The 19,442-nt window shown below is 55.6% G+C and overlaps 1 protein-coding gene across 3 annotated transcripts in view; it reads left to right on the forward strand.

Moving 5' to 3' along the window:
- The window catches only part of C8H6orf132 (chromosome 8 C6orf132 homolog), a 37,114-nt gene extending 18,188 nt beyond the window's left edge, over positions 1-18,926 (forward strand). The window contains exons 3-6 of one of the 3 annotated variants that reach the window (XM_070514947.1): positions 7,122-7,197; positions 9,304-12,718; positions 13,342-13,490; positions 15,298-18,926. In XM_070514947.1, coding sequence (XP_070371048.1) covers positions 7,122-7,197; positions 9,304-12,718; positions 13,342-13,459 — 3,609 coding nt within the window. In that variant the 3' untranslated portion in view covers positions 13,460-13,490; positions 15,298-18,926. The other 2 variants (XM_070514948.1, XM_070514946.1) reach the window with 2 other exon arrangements.
- The last annotated feature ends 516 nt before the right edge of the window (positions 18,927-19,442 follow it).

Consider the following 19,442-nt stretch of genomic DNA (forward strand, 5'->3'; position numbering starts at 1 on the left):
TGCCCCACCTGACAGGGCCCGGGCTGGACTCTGCCCCAGGCAGTGAGCAAGGGCTGCTGGGTGGCAGCAGCGCTGGGAGTGGGAGTGGCCATGGCCATGGCTGGCTGCCCGCTGGCCCGAGGAGAGAGGCACCAGAGGGAGGCACCAGCGGGCTGACCCAGCAGAGGCACTCAGTGCTCATTTGCACATTGATGCTCATTTGCACGTTGATGCTCATTTGCATGTTCTCTGTTGGTTTCATTGCCCACAGGCTGGACCCCCTTCTCTTCATGTGGGAGGGATGTGGCGATGCCACCCTCAAAGGGCCACACAACCCTCTCCCCTGAGTATGTTTGAGATGCGCTCCAATCCCTGCTGGCAGCACCCCCGGGCCCCAGGGTCTGTCATTTTCGCAGAGCGAGCATGCTGAGGGTGGGGCAGTGTAAAGGGTAGGGCAAAGCCAGCTCCCCAGCTGACTGCAGCAGGCGGAGTCCATGTCCGAGGTCAGCAGTGACCCCACGCCCAGCCCTGCCCACTTGGCCTCACTCTGTGGCTCCTGGAAAAGCAGCTGCATGGACTCCTCCCTCCGACTATCCTCCCGCTTTGCCCACCAGCCCCTTCCCCTCTCAGGGGGCAGAGAGCTATCTGGAGACAATGGCTGACGTCTGTCCCAGCCTGTCATCAGGGGGTGGCTCCGAGTGTCCAGGCCACCGCCCACACGGCATAGGTGAGCTGAGTCACAGATGGGACACCTTATGGGCCTGGACTCACAGAACACCGTGGTTGAAGGACACTTAGTGTTTATAGAAGACAGGGAGGCCAAGAGAGAGAAGTGACTTTGCTCCAAGTCCCTTGGTGGTGGGGCTGGCACTGGAGCATGGGTTTTCCGCCTCTCTGTCCTGTATTCTTTCTACCTCTCATTCACTTGTCCAGGAGCTTATTCACTCAGCAAACGTTTGTTGAATTGCCCAGTCTGGGCCAGGCATGGACAAAGAATCAGCCGGCACCCGACCCACAGGTAGGCTGGGCTGGGGCAACAGAGACTACAGTCATCCCCGATAGGCTTGATTTGTGCTGGAGGAAGAGTGAGGGTGAAAACTGGAGAGGCAAAGAGGGCAGGCTCTGTGGTTCCAACATCGCCTCTGCCACTGACTAGCTGTGTGACCATGGGCAATGGACTTAGCCTCTCTGTGCCTGTTTCCTCTTCCGTAAAATAAAAAGCACCTGCCTCTAAGAGTTACTATGAGGACTAACTGGGTTGCTGCATGTGAAGTACTCAGAATGGTGCGTAGTACATGGTATTCACCTGTGTAATAATAACGCACACAGGGTAGGGAACACACAGGGAAGAAAAAGTAATTCTGGCTGGGTTGCCAAGGAGGGCTTCATGGACGAAGGGCATTCAATCTGGGGTTTAAAGGATAAGTAGGAGGTTGCTGGGCAAAGAAGATCATCGGAGGCAGAGTAAGAGCAAGAGCAAGGCAGTGGAGGCCTGAGAAGATGCGGGCATGAATCCAAAGAGCTGCAGTGTTCTCGACGGGGCAGAGGGAGGTGTGGCCGATCATCTAGGGGCTCTTTCAAGCTGCCCACCGCTCCCCCTCAAACCCCCAAAGACTCTCTCCGAGGGGTGGTCTCTGTGCCCCGCTGAGGACCCCTGCTGCAAGGAGCCCGCTTGCTCCTGAGGGGGTCAGGTCCCCAGGTACACGGAGCGGGGGTAGGGGGACAGAACCACTCTTGGAGCCCAGGGTCTGTGGAATGGGTGGGGAGAAACGGCCGGAGCTGCAGAGGGGACAGCTGACGAAAGGTCTGGCATGCCCCGTGGAGGTGTTTGGGTTTCATCCTCTGGACCCATGGAAGGACTCTGGGCAGGGGAGTGACCTGCTCTGAGATGCATTTTAGGAAGGACACCCTGCTGTCAAATTTGAAGAGCGGCGTGAGACGGAGGCCAGGGAAGTATCTGGAGATGAGGCAGTAGTCTGTCGGTCTGTGCAAGAGACAGTGAGGACTGAAGAAGGGCTGAACTAGGGGTGGCAGGAAGGGAGGGTCTCAGGAGGTGCCTGGCAGAACTGAGTGACAAGCTGGGTGTGTGGGTGATGACCGGGTGTCTGGAAAGACAGTAATATAGAACTAGCTGTGGGTCCTTGGGCAAGTCACTTAACCTCTCTGTGCTTCAGTTTCCTCATCTATAAAATGCTAAAAAATGTAGCAATAATAGCACCTATCTCATCAGGTTGTTGTGAAAATAAATGAGTTAAGAGACAGAAAGCGCAGAAAGAGTACCTGGTACAGAGTAAGTGCTGGAAAAGTAGCAGCTGTTGTGATTGCTAAGCTCGGGAGTATTGGGGTGGGGGAGGAGGAGATGGGAGGTGCTGGTGTCCTGTGGGTGGATAAGCTCCAAGTCTCCCAAAACACTTTCTCTTTTGATGTTCCTGTCTTTTGTTTGTGTTGTTTAACTTTTTAAAATTGTAACACACATATAACGTAAAATTTACCATTTTAACCATTTTAAAATGTATGATTCAGTGGCATTAAGAAGCTTTCCTTTAACCAATTCTAATGTGAGAAAAGTTGCAGGAACAGTACAAAGAACTCTCTAGAGCCTTCACCCAGAGTCACCGCATTTTGCCACATTCGCTTTATTTACTCCCTCCCCATCTCGTATACAGACATATTGTTTCTTCCTGAACCACTGAAGAGTAAGTGGAGACGTCGAGTCCCTTTTCTCCTAAATACCTCGGTGTGCATTACCTAAGGACAGAGCCACTCTCTGCACAGTCATCAAACTCAGGAATTTGGGATTGAAACAACACTATTATCTAATGCACCATTTATATTCAATTATTGCCCCTTGTCCCATTAATGTCCTTCATGGCACATCTCTCCCCCTGACCCCAGGATCCAGTCCAGGACCTTGCATTGCATTTCGGTGTCTCCTCCAGGCCCTCCCCTTACCGGGGCTTTTCCTCAGTTCTCTGAGGCTAAGGGAGGCAGGCTAGGACTTCAGCACCCGTGGCGCTGGACGCTGCCCTCTGTGTGCGTTTGCACACTGAAAGATGTCACCAGCCAAGCAGTGCACTCGATGCCAGCTGCTGGGGTCTCCATGGAGAGTGAGGGGAGCTCAGCTTCTGTGTCTGTCTTTTTAGGACTAAGATGAAAAATACAAAATGAGTTTGTATTTGCCATCTCTGCACACACACGAACGTAGGGCACAGCTGGGTGAGCCCCGAGCCTGTGTGGGTGGGAGTGGGAAGCCCACTGCGGCTTGGAGATCCGGGGCTCTGTTGGGTTCAGTACTGGGAGCTCCTGAAGGGATGAGGCTGGACTTTGGGACTCGCCCCAGACGTGGCGGACAGTGGAGTGCCACAGCACCTCAAGCACAGCAGTGATGTGGTGGGCGCGTCCTGGGACCCCCTTGTGTGTGTGTGGAGGGGGGACCTGCAAAGCCTGACGTCTGCTGGGCTGCTCTTGCAGGGGCTCCCAGGGACAGACCTCCACCCTGGGGTCTTGGGAGTCTAACGCTTTCTGAGTTCTTTAAGATCAAAGGGTGGGCGGGCAGTACCACCTCTGGCCCGTAAAGTCTGTCCGTCTTCCTCTTCCACACGTCATTCGACTTCAGCACTCAGGGTGACAGAGCGGGTGCTTCTAGGACTCCAGGCAGCTTAGCTTTGATCGGTCACAATTTTTTCACCTTTGTCAGGAGAGAATTGGAACACATAATCCTTCAACTAGTGCCGTTTTCCTGGGTTAGGAATATTCTCGCATTTGATCCTCATAATAGCCCTGCAAAGTAGGAACTATTATGACCGTTTTATAAGTGAAGAAAACAGGTCTCAGCGATTTGTAAAAGGTGAGTCAGGAGGCCTGGGTTTGCGCCCTGGCTCTGTTAAGGGATTTGAGATAATGTGGGTAGAGCTGTTAGCGTGGGGCTGGTGCCTAATTGATAGTTTAACATCACCAGCCCCATACCACATCGCCACTGCTCATCCACTAGCAAAATTCAGAGTGTGAATTTTGATGCTAAGACTGTTTTTTTAAAGATTGGCACCTGAGCTGACAACTGTTGCCAATCTTCATTTTTTTCTCCCCTTCTTCTTCTCCCCAAAGCGCCCCAGTACCTAGTTGTATATGTTCTAGTTGTGAGTGCCTCTGGTTGTGGCACGTGGGACGCCGCCTCAGCATGGTCTGATGAGCAGTGCCATGTCTGCACCCAGGATCCAAACCAGCGAAACCCTGGGCTGGCGAAGTGGAGCGCGCGAACTTAACCACTCGGCCACGAGGCCGGCCCCGATGATGCTAACACTTTTGATGCTAAGTCCCCATGTCTTTCTACTTTCCAGTTATGTTCAAAAGAGAAATCAGAGATCTCAGCCCTGGCTTTTGAAGGCCTGGCCTCTGTCTCGTCAAAATCGGAGTGCACTTGATGGAGGTTTCTAGACAATCAGTGGTGGGTGGGTGTGCATTCTACACCTCAGTCTTGGGAGACACTCCTCACGTGGGCTGGTCCTGCCCCTGATTCAGAATTACTGGATTTGAGAGATGTGAAGAACAGGGGTGTGTTGGCTGTGTGAATCAAGGAGAGGCAGGAAAAAGACTGGATGAGGGCTCAAGGCCATTCCAGCTGCAGAATTCTGTGAGAACAAGAAGATGAGTTTTTTGTTGCCCCCAAACGACCAAAGAGTAATTCTGAGATGCCCTTGGTAACCCAGGTCTTAGGGATATTTCTGAAACATCTACCTTGAGTCCCTGGTTCTTATGTATTAAGCCATTAAGCCCAGACGGTTAGCACGGTCTGCCCATCAGGAGTAACAGCTTGGCTTACCATGTGTCCAGCATTGGGGGATTCACATAATACGTGGTCCCTAGGCTCTAGGGAGCAACCAGATCTCATTGGAGGAACTAGGGGACCATCTGGAGAGCGAACAAGGGGCCACCTCTGTGGGGCTTGGGTGAGTGCTCTGATCAGCCTCAGGTCGGTGTGGGCTGGCACGGACAAGGGAGAGCTCCCTGGTAGCAACAACGGCAAACATTTGTAGGGTTTTTACTATATGCCAGGAACTGTCAAAGTGCTTTTTGTGTATTGCATCATGTAATGCTCACAACTTCCCTAGAATAAGTAGATTCTATTTTTATCACCATTTGACAGACAGGGAAACTGAGACACAGAGAGCTTAACTGGCACAATCGTTCAAATCATAGGTGGCAGAGCTGGAATTCAAATCCAGGCAGTCTGGCTCCAAAGCCAGATGCTCTTAGCTCCTTCCTCTCTACTCTCCCCTGACAGGGGCTCAGCTGATCCTTGAAGGATGAGAGATTTTGGAGAAGAAAACTGCTAAGGGGTGGGAGCTCACAGACCTGGTTTGGTAATCCTGGCTGTGTGACTTTAGACAACTTACCAAACGTTTCTGAGCCTCAGTGTTCTCATCTGGCAAATGGGAACATCATCCTCTTTGTAGAGCAGTGTGACTGAAAGCATGTGCTGAGAGCACATTGTTAGAGATGGAGGGTGGGAAGACCAACCTCCAGCGTCAGGGATGAACCTGAACTCTATGTGTGGGCTGGAAGGATGGTGGGGAGGGAGTCCGTCAAGCCAGAATGCAGGATGGATGTAACGGTGGGTGGAAAATGAAAGTTGGCTGGCAAGTGTGATGCCAGGTTGTTGAGGACCTTGAAAGTCACCGTAAAATCCTCTATGGCTCTTCAAAAGGACAGGTGTGTGGATTTTGTTGACATATGGAAATGTGTGTTTGGAAAAAAAAAAAAAGAATGCAAAAGAGTATGCACAAACCGACAGCTGTGTCAACTCATTATGGCCTGCTAACCTTAGCGATCAGAGGGCACGTGCAGGGCTGTAAATATCCCAGTTCACCACTTTTTATTTATTTATTTTTCTGTAAATACCTAATGAAAACTAAGTGAACAGGAGGCCAGGCCGAGGGGCTCAGCTTTTAACTTGTAGACATCTATGGGGAGTCACTGCAGATTTTGTGTGTTTTTGTTCTAGGTTTTTAAAATTTGTTCTGTTTTCTTTTTTAGTTGAGATAGACTTCATATACCGTCGATTCTCATTATTTGCAGATTCTGTATTTACAAATTTGCCTACTTGCTAACATTGATTTGTAACCCCAAGATCAATACTTGAGGGGCTGGCCCGTGGCCGAGTGGTTAAGTTCGTGTGCTCCACTTCGGCGGCCCAGGGTTTGCTGGTTTGCATCCTGGGGGCAGACCTACACACTGCTCATCAAGCCATGCTGTGGCAGCATCCCACATAGAAGAACTAGAAGGACTTACAGCTAAGATATGCAACTATGTACTGGGGCTTTGGGGAGAAAAAAAAAAAGAGGAAGATTGGCAACAGTTGTTAGCTCAGGGCCAATCTTCCTCACCAAAAAAAAAAAAAAAAAACTTTAAATACTTGAGACACTTTGGACATGCTTAGAGCAGTGAACAATTGTAGTCACCTGATGTACCCGAGCCCAGCTGGGGTTGAACAAGACCACAATCTTTCTTTTTTCAGCTCTCATACTGTAAACGTGTCCTTTTCTACTTAGTGCCACGTTTTTTGTATTTCTTTGCTTTTTGTTGATGATTTTGCTGTTTAAAACAGCCCCAAGCATAGTGCTGATGTGCTGTCTAGTGCTCTTAAGCACAAAAAGGCTGTGACGTGCCTTACAGAGAAAACACAAGTGTCAGATAAGCTTCGTTCAGGCCTGAGTTACAGCGCTGTTGGCCATAAGCTCAATGTTAGAGTCAAAAATATATATATTAAATAAGGTGTCTTTAAACAGAAACACAGATAAAACAGTTATGTCTTGATTGGCTGATGCAAATGCTGTGACCAACGTCTGTGGGAACCTCATCCTGTCTTTCCCCTGGAGCCTTGATTAAGGATTTCCTAATTCAGGGCTCACAGCAACTTTACGAAGCATAACGACCTCGAATAACAATACTTGACTATACCATAAAATTCACCTTTTAAAATTTTATATTTTATATAGCCCTTTTACAACTTAGTATATTCACAAGGTTGTGCAACCATCCCCATAGCTGCAGATTTTCGAGCAGTCGAATGACCTCACAGAGCAGCCATTTAAGAATTATCTGTCCATCTTTCCCTCTTCCCTGATGCCTCTGCTCTCTTTCAGAATTCCCAGGAGAACCATGGGCTGGCTGTGCCCACCCCTTCTGTCCCAGAAGACTTTGTAGACAAGGGAGTGACAGGTAAGAGGACCTGGGCTTGGGGTCTGTCCATCTTTCTTTCCTCCTTGGGCTCAAGCCTCTGGCCCACCTCCCCAGCTGGTGATGAAGCCGGAGCCGCAGGCCTCTTGGCTACCGGCTGCAGTGGGCGGGAGCAGCGGGGCTGGGCGTGAGGAGAGCCAGGGTTGGCTGTGGCCCACTTCCAGTGGAGGAAGGATGGTGAGGGGATAAGGCCAGAGCAGGCACAAGGGTAACGGAGGTGGTGGAAAGAACCCTGGAGTCAAACAGACCCAGCCTTGAATCTCAGCTCCCCTGCACATTAGCTTCGCTCCCCTTGGACAAATCACTTAACCTCTTGCCCCTCTGTATCTTCAAATGAGCTGTGGGAGCAACAATTCCCATCCTGGAGGAGTCAGTGAAGTATTGGATGGGATGTCAGTCACTGCTCCTCGCACCTCTGCTCAAAACCCACCAATGACTTCCCATGTCACTCAAAGAAAAGGTTCTTGAAGGACTGTCAGAACCCGGCCTCATCTGCTCTCTCTCCCCGTCTCACGCTGCTCCAGGCATCCCGCGTGCTTGTTTCTCCTTCAGTACCAGGCACATTTCCTCCCCGGGGTCTTCGCACTGCCCTCCCCTCTGCCTTGCACACCCTTCCCCTAGACATACAGCTCTCTCCCCATCTCCTTCCCTCTTTGCTCCAACGTCACCTTCTCAGCGAGGTCTTCTCTGACCACCCTGTTCACACTGCTCCCTCAGCCCTTCTCTTCTGACTTTTTGTCTGCATATTACTCATCATCAAATGTGGTGACACTTTACTAACATATTATGTTCATTGTCTGCCTCATTGTCCCATTGAAACAAGCTCCAGGAGGGCCAGTATTTTGACTGTTTTTTGCTTTGTTTTTTCTGCTGTCTCCCAGCTCCTAACACTGGGGTGCGCTCAGTGAATGTTAGCTGTCCCCTCTCCACTCTTGGTCTAGTCTTTGTTTTGAAGTCAGACAGCTGGGAGGGCCCTTCAGAGCTGCACATTCCTCAGGTTTCTTATGCTCTGTGCTAGACACTGACGCGGGGAGGTGTGGGAAGGCTGCCGCTGAGAGAGAAGTAAGCAGGGCCACGGGCCCCCATCTGCAGATGGGCCCCCATCTGCAGACTCTCGGGAGGGGCCTGGGGCCTGGGTCCAAGAAGGGAGGGATGTGAGCGGCTGGGGCTGGGAGTGCTCAGTATCTCCCTAGGGCCCAGGTTGTCCAGGCCCCCTTCTTTCTACACACCCCATTCCATCCTGCACTCCAGAACCTGTTCCAGGAGCTCTCAGTGAGGGGGGAAGCTGGGTCCTTGGTAGGTTCAGGGTCTTTAGAAAGCAGGAATTGCTCATGCTAATTGCTCCCTCCCAAACTTTCACCTGAACTCCCTCACAGAGAGGGTCACCAGGCCCCTGGCCCTGATCCGTGACTTCCCCTCTTTCCCCCACTTTCCCTGTCTGTCTTTCGGTCTGAAAAGCACAGGTGGTAGTAGTCAAAATGGATACCGTCCATTAAGTGCCTGCTATGGGCCCAGCCCCGTGAGAAGCCCTTGACATGTATTTACATGAATTCTCTTATTTAATCCTCACAACAGCTTTATGAGGTAAGCGCTGACATTATGCCCATTTTATAGATGATGAAACTGAGGCTCAGCAAGGTTAATTAGTTTGTCCAAGTCACACATCTAGTACGTGGTAGAGCTGGGATTTGAACCCAGGCCTCTTTGGCTTTGCATCAGTCAAGGCCCCTGTGAGACACAGGTGGTGCACTCAAAGAGGGTAACGGAAGCGCGTTTAGTAAAGGGGTTCTCTCCAGGGGTGCAAGCAGGGCGCAGAAGGGTGGGGCAGATGGAGAACCTCAGCACAGGCTCCAGGGGCTGTGCCAGGCATAGGCAGGGGCCCCTCGCTAGAAGGAAGAGGGTCACTGCCAGGACAGCTCGGGACGCTGGGGACATTGCTGCTCCTTCCCTTGGTGTTCAGGAGGAAAGGCATGACACCGGCTGGTCACTGTGTTGGGTGCCCAGCCCAGCCCTGCCCTGGGCACATAGGGATTGGCATGCCTGGTCTGCCTCATTGCCCTCCTCATCTTTGCCTCTCCCTTCTTCCAGGTACCAGCTCACTAGTCAATGGCAACCTCCGACTGTACAGCTCTGTGGGTGACCTAAGGCCTGGGCACTATGGCCAGGACCCACTCATCCCCCCACCTCCCCCAGGCCCAGCCCCAGGCCCACCGCCAGACACTTTGCAACCTCGAGGGGAGTCCCCACCACCACCTCCACCTTCCATGGCTCCCCCACCACCTCCCCTGCTGCTGGAACCCCCACTCCCACCCAGCATGGCCCCACCTCCGCCCCCGGTATTGGGGGCCCTATCACCCCCATCCACACCCACCCCTCCTGACTTCATTCCCCCTGCCCCACCCTTGGCCTTTCTAGCCCCACCCCCACCCCCTTTGCCAGCCCCAGCACCCCCAGCTCCAGTGTCTCCTCACAAGATGGGGACTCGCCTCTTTCCCCCTGGGGGTGTCACCAAGTGGAAATCAGAGGTAACACTGAGTGGCAGGCAGCCAGAGGCCCCCAGAACCAGCCCCCCCAGGAGCCCTACTGAGCCTGAAGGGAGCCCCCTAGGACCTAAACCAGAGTCCCACCTCACCTTCCCCCGTTCGTTCAAGGTGCCTCCCCCAACCCCAGTCAGGACTTCATCCATCCCTGTTCAGGAAGTACAAGGGGCTCCTCCAGAGGAAGAAGGGGCCACCAAGAAGGCCCCCAGTCGCCTCCCACTGCCTCCCAGCTTCCACATCCGCCCTGCGTCCCAGGTCTACCCAGACAAGGCCTCTGAGCCAGACCCCTCTGGGGAGCTCAGGGCTGCAGCACCAGCCAGCCCGAGGCTGGGCCAGTCCCAGTCCTGGACAAATGAACAAGCTGAGACTCTGCCCCCAGCCCCTCCCCCTCCCCCTCCCGCACCCCCGCTCCCTCCCCCAGCACCCCCCCTTCCCCCAGCTGCCCCTCCTTTGCCTTCTGCTGAGAAGACAGCCCCTCCACCTGCTGGGTTTATGAAAAGCCCCAAATCTAGCTCTCCTGCTCCCAAACCCAAACCCAGCCCCCCGAGCCCAGAGGACACAGCCTCGTCAGTGCCTGTGGACTGGAGGGATCCCAGCCAGATGGAGAAGCTGCGCAGCGAGCTGGCGGCCTACCTCTGTGGTTCCAGGAGAGAGGACCGATTCATCAGTCACAGGCCAGGCCCGACGGTGGCCTCTCAGGGAAAGGAGGGCAAGAAGGGCCCCAGCCCGCCAGAAAAGGAGGCTCCCCCAAGCCTGCCAGAGAAGGAGATCCCCCCAAGTGTCCCTGAGAAGAGTCCCCAGGGCCTTCCAGAGAAGGCCGCCACTGGCCCGACCCTGCCCCCTGTGGACTACACCCCCCAAGACGCCCCAACTCCCAGCGTCCGGCAGATCCGGGATGAGCTGGAGGCGCGGCTTTCCTCATCAGCAGAGAAGGACGCCAGGCCCAGCACAGGGCCTCTGCCTCCCAAACCTCCGCTCGAAGGGGTGAGAATCTTTGAAAACAGGGCTGATAACGGCAGATTCTCCAAGCCTGTGGCCAAGAATCTGTTACCTCTACCCACCACCCCTCTGCCAACCACACCACTCCAGTCCAAGTTCATGCCTGGGCCAGCCGCACCACCCAAGTCCCTGCCTGGACCAACTACACCTGGGCCAGCCACACCACCCAAGTCCCCGCCTGGACCAACTACACCTGGGCCAGCCACACCACCCAAGTCCCCGCCTGGACCAGCTACACCTGGGCCAGCCACACCACCCAAGTCCACACCTGGATCAACTACACCTGGGCCAGCCGCACCACCCAAGTCCCTGCCTGGACCAACTACACCTGGGCCAGCCACACCACCCAAGTCCACACCTGGACCAGCTACACCTGGGCCAGCCACACCACCCAAGTCCACACCTGGACCAGCTACACCTGGGCCAGCCACACCACCCAAGTCCACACCTGGACCAGCCACACCACCCAAGCCCACACCTGGACCAACTACACCTGGGCCAGCCACACCACTCAAGGCCACACCTGGACCAGCCACACCAACCAAGTCCACAGCTGGATCAGCCACACCTGGGCCTGCCATACCATCTGCAGCCCCAACTCTGCCGGCCACATCATCTCAGCTGATAGCGGTGAAGAACCTAGTCCCAGCTGGGCAGTGGGAGAAGCAAGGACCTCAAGAACTTGCAGTGCCCTCCCAGCCAGAGGCAGACAGGTGCCCCTCCGAGGCCAGTAAGCCTCCCACAGGGGGAGCCCTGTCACCTCCAGCCCTTCCACCAAAGACATCCCCTGGTGGAAAAGAGGTGACATTTCCCTACAAGCCCCATCGCAGCAAGAACAGCCCCAGCAGAGAGGCTGCTGTGGTGATGTCTACACCAGCCAGAGGAGAGGCTCCAGGGTCAGGGGAGCTGGTGGGGATGAAGGAGCCCCAGGAGCTGCCAGCCAAACCCCCAGCCTCAGCCCAGCCTGCTGACGAACTCCTCAGGCATCCGGTGACTGGGGAGGTGGTGGAGCGGGGCTCCCCCATGGCCCTGCTCCTTGCGGCCAGGCAGAGGGCACAGAAGGGGAGGCCTGGAGGGGCTGCCCTGAGTCGGTCCTCCCTGCCGGGGAGTCTCCGTGGCCACAGCAGCCAGCCCGAGGCAAGCTCTGAGGGCGGGCCCAACTCCTTCACTGGGGTCCCCAAGTTACCCAAGGAGGCTGAGAAGGACCTTCAGCTGGCCTCATCAACACAGCCCACTGTTCCCAGTCAGTGGAAGCCCCAGTCCCGCAGAGACCCAGAAGGCACACAGCCAAGCTGTGGGCACAAATGGACCAAGGCAGAACCCCAGGCCCCTGTGGCCTGGGGAAGACCAGCGCCCTCCAACCTCCCCCAGGGCCGCGTGCTGCCCAAGTCCTTCTCGTCCCCTTCTTCTCCTTCCCACAAGAGGGAGGAGGAGGAGAAGGAGTTCAACTTTGAGGTCATCCCCCCGCCGCCAGAGTTCAGCAATGACCCTGAGCCCCCGACCCCGGCCCTCCAGTATCTGGGGCGCCGGAGATCCCCTCCCCGGAACAACTTCTCAGACTTGGGGCAGCCTCTGGACGCGGGCCTAGCGGCCTTGGCGCCTCGTGGCTTCTCACGCTTCCCGGCGGATGCGCGCTCCGCGGGGCCCGGGGGCCTGGAGCGCTCCGCGGGCGGGGGCCGTTCGCTCATCAAGAAGCGCCTGTACGTCGGGGAGCCCCACCGCAGCCCCGGGCCGCCCCGCGGCGCCACCGGCCGCAGCCTCAGCTCCCCAAACTGCTTCGGGCCGCCGCCCGGGGGGCCCTTCGCCGCGCCTGGAGGCCCGGAGGTGCGGCGCGTGGGCTCGGCGGGCCGCGCGCCCCCCGGCGGCCTGCACGCGCGGAAGCCGTCCTTGGAGGGCGCCGCCCGCGGAGAGGCCAAGTTCAAGGTGCCCGGCGGTGACTGCGGCTGCGCCTCCGCTCCCGGCAGGTGAGCTGGGGCCGGGCGATGAAGGGAGGCTGGGAGGGGAAGCCAGGTGGCGTGGAGAATTTGCCCTCGGACCACAGAGGAGCCTACCAGGCCGCGGCCAACCGCAGGGGACATTGGGTTTTCTCCCCTCCGCCCCTCAGAGCAGAGAGAAAGGGGAGGGAGGCGCACTCTACCTAGAGAGGGTGCTGTTGGCCGTTCCCTTACCTGCCTCCTTATCTCCCATTATCTCCCTTGTTCTCTTTCCCCATCCTCCTGCTTTCCCCACCGGCTTCCCCGCTTCTCTCTCCTCTCTCTCACCCTCTGGAGTCCCACCGCTTTAGGCTAAGTGTGGGGTTGGGGGAGATCTGAGTGGTCCTCGGGTGCGGGATTTCCCAATAACGCAGAGATGGATCCCTAGCCAGGCTGGGAGTGAAGGGTTCTGAGTAGAGGGTGTTAGGCATGTACTTCCTGGCCGGCAGGGCCTAGACAGGAGGGGGTGCCCTGTGTCTGGTGAATCAGTAGTGGTGGACTGGGGTCCCACTCAGCCCTGAGCCACATCTTTCCTCTGGTGCCCTGGGGGAGATGGGAGGGCTGTTGGTTAACCAGCTGCGGATATTAACCTCACCTCTCTCCTGCTCCTCCAGGTCTCCCCACAGCACCCCCCTCTATGGAAGCCCCATCAACACGTTCACCGTGAGGCCTGGGACCCGCCATCCCATCTCCTATGCTTACTCAGGGGCCCATCGGAAAGCCCCATCCTGAGCCCGGAATTTTCTCAGTTCTACTCCAAGGGGTCAGATGCCGGCACTTGTTTTTGTGGGGGTGGGAGGGACCGCAGCAGGTGTGAGGCAGCCTGGCTCAGACACGGGGGGGAATCTGTGTTCCCCTAAGACAGACAGACGGACAACGAGTGAGAAGCAGTAGGCCTGGGAAGATGGAGACTGGACTTGTGTTTCCCAAAGCACTGGTGCGGCTGTGGACCATGTGGATGTGGTGGGAGGGGGAGGAGAGGAGGAATCTTTAAGGACTGGAGTTTGAGTGTGCCCTATTTGGTAATATTCGCTTTAGCAAGGCTTGTTTAAGGCACATGGCCTACTGGGCAGGTTCTAAGAGCAGGGGCTGGGGCGGTAACGCTCAGTGGGACCCATCGGGACCCTGGCTGGGATGCCTGTCAGGCCCTCGCCAAGGGCTGAAGCCCAGCCTGTCGGGTAGGGATGCAGGGCGCTACAGGTTGGTCTCTTTAGCACCCACCAGTCCGCCAGTTGCCACCCCAACAGGTGATTCCTGGGGTTCCTAGAGGTGAGACTAACCGTGTGTGTGCGCAGCTTGTAGAGAAGGTACTGGAACACAGTGCTCTGCAGTAGCCACGGGCAGGGATGGGAGAGTGCTGGTTAATTTCGCCCCGGCCCTGACCCTTAGCTGCAGGGAGGGCTGGAGAGAAAAGACTTGGCGAGGATTAGGGCTTGCCTTTCTACTTAGTGCCAGGCAGCTATGATTTGGGGGATTGGACCCAAGGAAGCAGAAGGCCTGGGGCTTGACACCAAAGGCCTTATGTGGCCAGGTCCCATATGGGATTTGGAGGGGACATCATTCCCACCCCTCCCAACCGCAATACTACAGATCCCTCATATTATTGAGGCCTTAAAATGTATAACCCAGGTGCTGGAAGGCCTTGGAGGGCGGGAGGCAGCAGAGATGGGAACAGAGGTCCCAGAGGAGTTCGCTGCCAGTGGGGGGTGTGTTTTGGAAAGTGGAGGAGTGGCAGGACTGGGCCAGTTCAGAGCAGGGGAGCCCTAGCAGTGGGGTGACCATTCGTCCTTTGTCTAGGCAGCCCGGGTTCACACCTGCTTTCCGGTAAATTAGACCCCCTTCCACTTCCACAAAGTCCTGGCTTGGAGGATATGTGGGTCACCATACCTATCAGGAAACAATATTCCTTGGTCCATCTTCCGTATCTTCAGGTCCTGGTGGGCTGAATTCTTGGGACCAGGCCAAGGCAGGCTGCCTTGGTAAGGAGGAGGGGCAGGGAGTGGCCACCTCAGGGGCAGGCAGTAGGGGGCAGCCACGAAGCAGTTCCCTTTGGGGCCAAGATGTTGGACCTTTACCATTTGTGCTAACCGGCCTTGGTCTCGGGTTGTGGGGACAGCAGGTGAGCCACTTCAGGGAAAGAGTGCAGGGGTGGGCAGACGCCCGATGGGGCGGGACCTGGTTACTGGCATGCAAGAAGCAAGCTGTACCCCAGCGCCGGCACTGGCTCTATCTGTATGTGTGTATCTTCCTTGTACGATGTTTTATAAAAGAGTTCTCTAATTTATCTGCTGTGTTAGGGCTTCAGGGGTGGGGTGTGGACTCCCAGCTGTACGTTGCTCTGCGGTGGGCAGGGAAGGACTGGTTCTCACTTGGCTTGGGAAATAAACAGGCCAGTTGGAACTGGCCTCTGGCTCTGTGGCTGTGGATTGATGACTCGGAGCTCCTGGGGTGTGTGAGAGGTCGGGAGTGCTCAGCTGGGGAAGGCCGAGCACAGGGTGGTAGCTGAACTGGTGAACCATTTTGCTGGGCCCAACTCTCTCTTCTGACCCTTAGCTTTTCTCATTCTCCAGATCCTTCAAGGAATAGAAGCACAGCTGAAGTCTCGTGATAACAAACAAGCAAGTCTCTTTGACTCTCTGAACCTCAGTTTCTTCTTCTGTACAGTGGGAGAATAATACCTACCTCATAAGGCTGTTGTGAAGATTAGAGACAGTCCTGCCTTCACTTAACAAGTATTTGAGTGACTACTAGATGGCAGGCACTACGCTTAGCACGGATGTACAGTATCAACACACTGACACTCCTCCTGCCTGAGGCAAGATTATAGTGTAGTGGAAAAGAGAGAGGATAAAAGGAACACACAGAAACATCATAAATTATAAGAAATGGTAGGACGGAAAGGAACAGGGAGTGTGGGCAAGAATAACTGGAGGCCGGGGGAGAGGAGTGGATTTCCTTTAACCAGGTGGGAAAGTCTTTTCCAATGGCGACATTTATGCTGATTTAGGCAAAGCATCCAGCCCACACCTGGCACTGAGTAGTTGCTCAATAAGTGGCATCTTTGGGTGATGGCTCCATTTGTGTGTGGCCCTTCACAGTTTCCCATAAAGCTTTGACGGAGTATCGTCAACTTTTCCAGAAGAGGAAACAGAGCCAGGGAAGTCATCTCAGGACAAGGTCAGAGGGAGCTGGGTTGCCTCCTCTCCCGGAGTCTTTTCTGGGGGGTTGTTGGGAAAGGGAGATAGGGAGGGTGACTCACTGATTCAGCAACTTGTGCTTCCAGGAAGGGCCTCCCCACCTCTCCCGTCCGTGGGCTTCCCCGTTATCCCGTCTCTCCCACCCCCACGCTCCACCACGATGCCCTCATCCTGCTAACAGAGTGAGACAGAGTGAGGACGGGGCCTCGACTCCCGGGAGGACTGGGGGCTTCTCACCTGGCTGCTCTCTCCTCCCTGCTCCCTCCTACCTCTTCTCTCCCCCCCCCCCACCCCCGACATGGGCAGGGCAGTGGGAAGTGGTGGAGGGTTGGGCCCCACGTCTGTCTCTGCCTCTGCCAAGCTGTGTGACCTGGGGCCTCAGCTGACTCGTCTGAAAAGTGACGGGGATGGACTTGTGCCGTGTGGGGGTCTTAAACTGTGTTGAGTCTTTAAGAAGCTGATGAGAGCTCTGGACCTTCACTCCAGAAAGACGCCCCCACGAGCACCGTTACACATGATTTCAGGCGCTCCACAGATCCCCCCAAAATCGGGCTCCAGGGACTTCTCCTTGAAATCTCCTGAAGCAACGGTGGTCGTGGCAACCACAACCCTTACTTAACCTTGATGGTTTGGAAAGTTCATTCGTTCTCTTGTTAACTCATGACAACCCTCTAAAACGTGTTGGTCGTGGAATACTCCTAATTCCATCTCACTGATGAGAAAATTGAGGCACCAAGAAGAAAAGGGAGTTGCTTAGAGGAGCCCACCGGACTTCCAACTCTGCGTCCCTCATCAGGGCTGTCTCCCTCCTGGCCATGTGCACCTCACTCATTCGTCCCTCCCCGAATCCTACCATCCCCTCAACTTTCTATCTTTCTATCAGAGGAGGGGTGGGGAGGGCCGCGGAGGGTAAAGCTACTCTGGTGCCAGAAAAGGTTAATAGGCATGGGTGGCGCAGGTGTTCTGGATCAGGTTGGCCACACCTTGGTTTCTGGAGCCTCCTCGCTGCTTGCTGGGCGTGCCAAGCCCCAGTGGCCAGAACCCCACCTCTCCTGTGAGGCCCAGCCCGGCCCAGAGCAGCAGTGGGGGCAGGTCCCAGGGCAGGCTGTGCTGGAAGTCTGGGGCCTGCCGAGGGCAACTCGGGAAGGGCCCTGTCAACCCGAATGGAGCACAGCTTTCCCCAGGGCCCCACTGACGCAACTGGAGAGGCCTTGCAGGCCCTTCTGCAGGAAGCTGAGGATAGAGGTGACTTTGACCCGAGCAGGGAGGCGTGAAGGGGAGGCTCCCTCCATGCTGAGCTGTCAGGCAGGCCTGCCCCTGCCTGCTCGCCCCACCTACCTACCCCCAGCGGCCTAGGGCGCTTTCATCCCGGCAGCTCGAAGGCAGCGCTGGCGTCCCGTTGTGAGTCAGCTGTCCAGGCTGGGTGGCCACTGATACCAGGCAGAGAATGTGAGCCTCCTCCCTCCAAAGCCCCAGGGACGGCCAGCTGCCGCGGACCTGCTGGTGGGGCCTCTGGGGATATTTTTGGCAGGGAAGGTGAGAGGCAGGGAGACCAAGGCAAGGCATTCCAACTACTCCCTCATTTACAGGGATGATCCTGAGCTGCCCGCCCAGTTCTCAGAGCCCCAGAAGCTTCCTGAACATCTGGCACAGTTGAGCCACTCCCTGCTCCCCTCCTGGAGAGCTGTCCTCTGAGCTCCTACAGAAAACGTTCTGCTTGGCTCCCGTCTTCCAGACTGGCGCCCTTCCTCCCCACAGGTGTCTTGGCACCCTGTCCTCAGTCCCCAGTCTTCCTTCTCCATGGTTTCTTCTTCAGAAGACTAAGTTGACCCCCTCTTCTCATCCACACCTGAGCTCCACATTTCTGACTTGAAAGTGCCCCCTGGACATTTGCGTGTGGATGCCTGGCCAGCCACACAGATTCAGACTCTCCAAAAAAGATTATTCTTCCCTTAATTCCTTCTCACACAATTGTGAGACCAGAGCAGCCAGGTCCATGGCCCCAGAATCCCTGGAAATATTCATTCCTGCCCGCTTTGCTTCCTCGAAGCTGACTCACTCGTCAAGGCCCAGCTTCAGTCAGAGCTCCCGTGGAAAGCCCTTCCCAGCCCAGCACGGCTCAGAGACCCCTCCCTCCTCCACCCCTCCACCCACCTCCTTGGCTGGCTCTTCCTCATCCTTCAGGCTCAGCTCAGACATCCTCACCCTCTAGACCACATCAGCTCCTGTTACAGGCTCCCATGGGCCCCTAGTCCCCTCACATCAGGGTTATTTGTTCCTCATCCCCCCCCCTCACCCCGCTCCCCAGCACTTGTCAGCTTTGTACTACAAGCTCTGCCCGTCTTATTCATCACAGTATCCCCAGCATCTAGTGCTACTCCTGGCACTAACAGGTACTGAATATATGTTTGTTGAATGATTACATGTTAGTATTTAATCAAATTCTGTCAAGCACTATTTCAGTTCCTTGAGGGCAAAGGCCATGTCTCCGGTGGATCCGTGACCACATAGCCCTCTTGTTTCTAGCTGCGTGTAACCTGATTGCTGAGCTCTCAGGTGGCACAAAATTAATGGTTTGAGGGATGGGCTTCTAAGATTTCCTCATAAAACTGTCAAGATGCCTTGGAGTGGCTCCTGCCTGGTGGGCTGGGACACGATGCCCTCAGCCTGGAGACCGGAGGAGCTGGGAAGTGATGGAACCAGGTGATGCCGTTCTGGCCCTTAATGGGCTAGGGCGCGGGGTCTCAGGCAGCCGTCATGTCAGACCCTGACATGTCAGACCCTGCAGTGAGCTGGCCAAATGGAGCAGCCAGCTCCAACCCTCCAAACGACTTGCACTCTACATTTGTGCCCCTTTTGGTCTCCTTTAGTCTTCAGTAATATTCTTTGGCGCTCCAGCCAATCTCACCTGCGCTCAGGGCCCAAGGGGAAAGTTTCTGGGCCACAGAAGGAGAAGGAACAGCACCCCTGGGGGCCAGGGCGGCAGGAGCCGGTCAGGACCGGGCGGCAGGAGCCGGTCAGGACCGACCCGCTCGCTGTCCCTCCCACCTGGAAAGCCTCCCCCCCAGGAAAGTCTAGCAGTTCTAGGTCTTGTTTTCCTTACACAGCAGGCCGCCTGCCCTGGGCTCTCAGGTCCTAGGAGGGATCTGAGCACAGGGTGGGGCTCAGCAGACAGCTGTCTTCAGTGTCTTCCACTTCAGCATAGGATCCGTGTCCCTAGTGCACTCTTGGAAGTGGGACTCAGCCAGCAGCCTCTCTGTGGGACTCTCCTTTGTCATTCTTGAAAACAGGATTGCTTCAGTCTTGTCTTCCACACACGAGACTTCTGGCTCCTTCCATCTTTCCTCCCTGCAGAGGAACATCTCTGCTGCCTCTTTTCATTGTTACCTAGTTTATTTTCTGAGCCACTCAGAGACAGTCTGGCAGGCTCCTGCTTTCTCTCCCCCTCTCTCTCTCAAGTGCAAGACACACACACACGCGCACACACACACACACACACACACACACACACACACACA

The sequence above is a fragment of the Equus asinus genome, chromosome 8 (assembly GCF_041296235.1).
Source record: "Equus asinus isolate D_3611 breed Donkey chromosome 8, EquAss-T2T_v2, whole genome shotgun sequence".
NCBI lineage: Eukaryota > Metazoa > Chordata > Mammalia > Perissodactyla > Equidae > Equus > Equus asinus.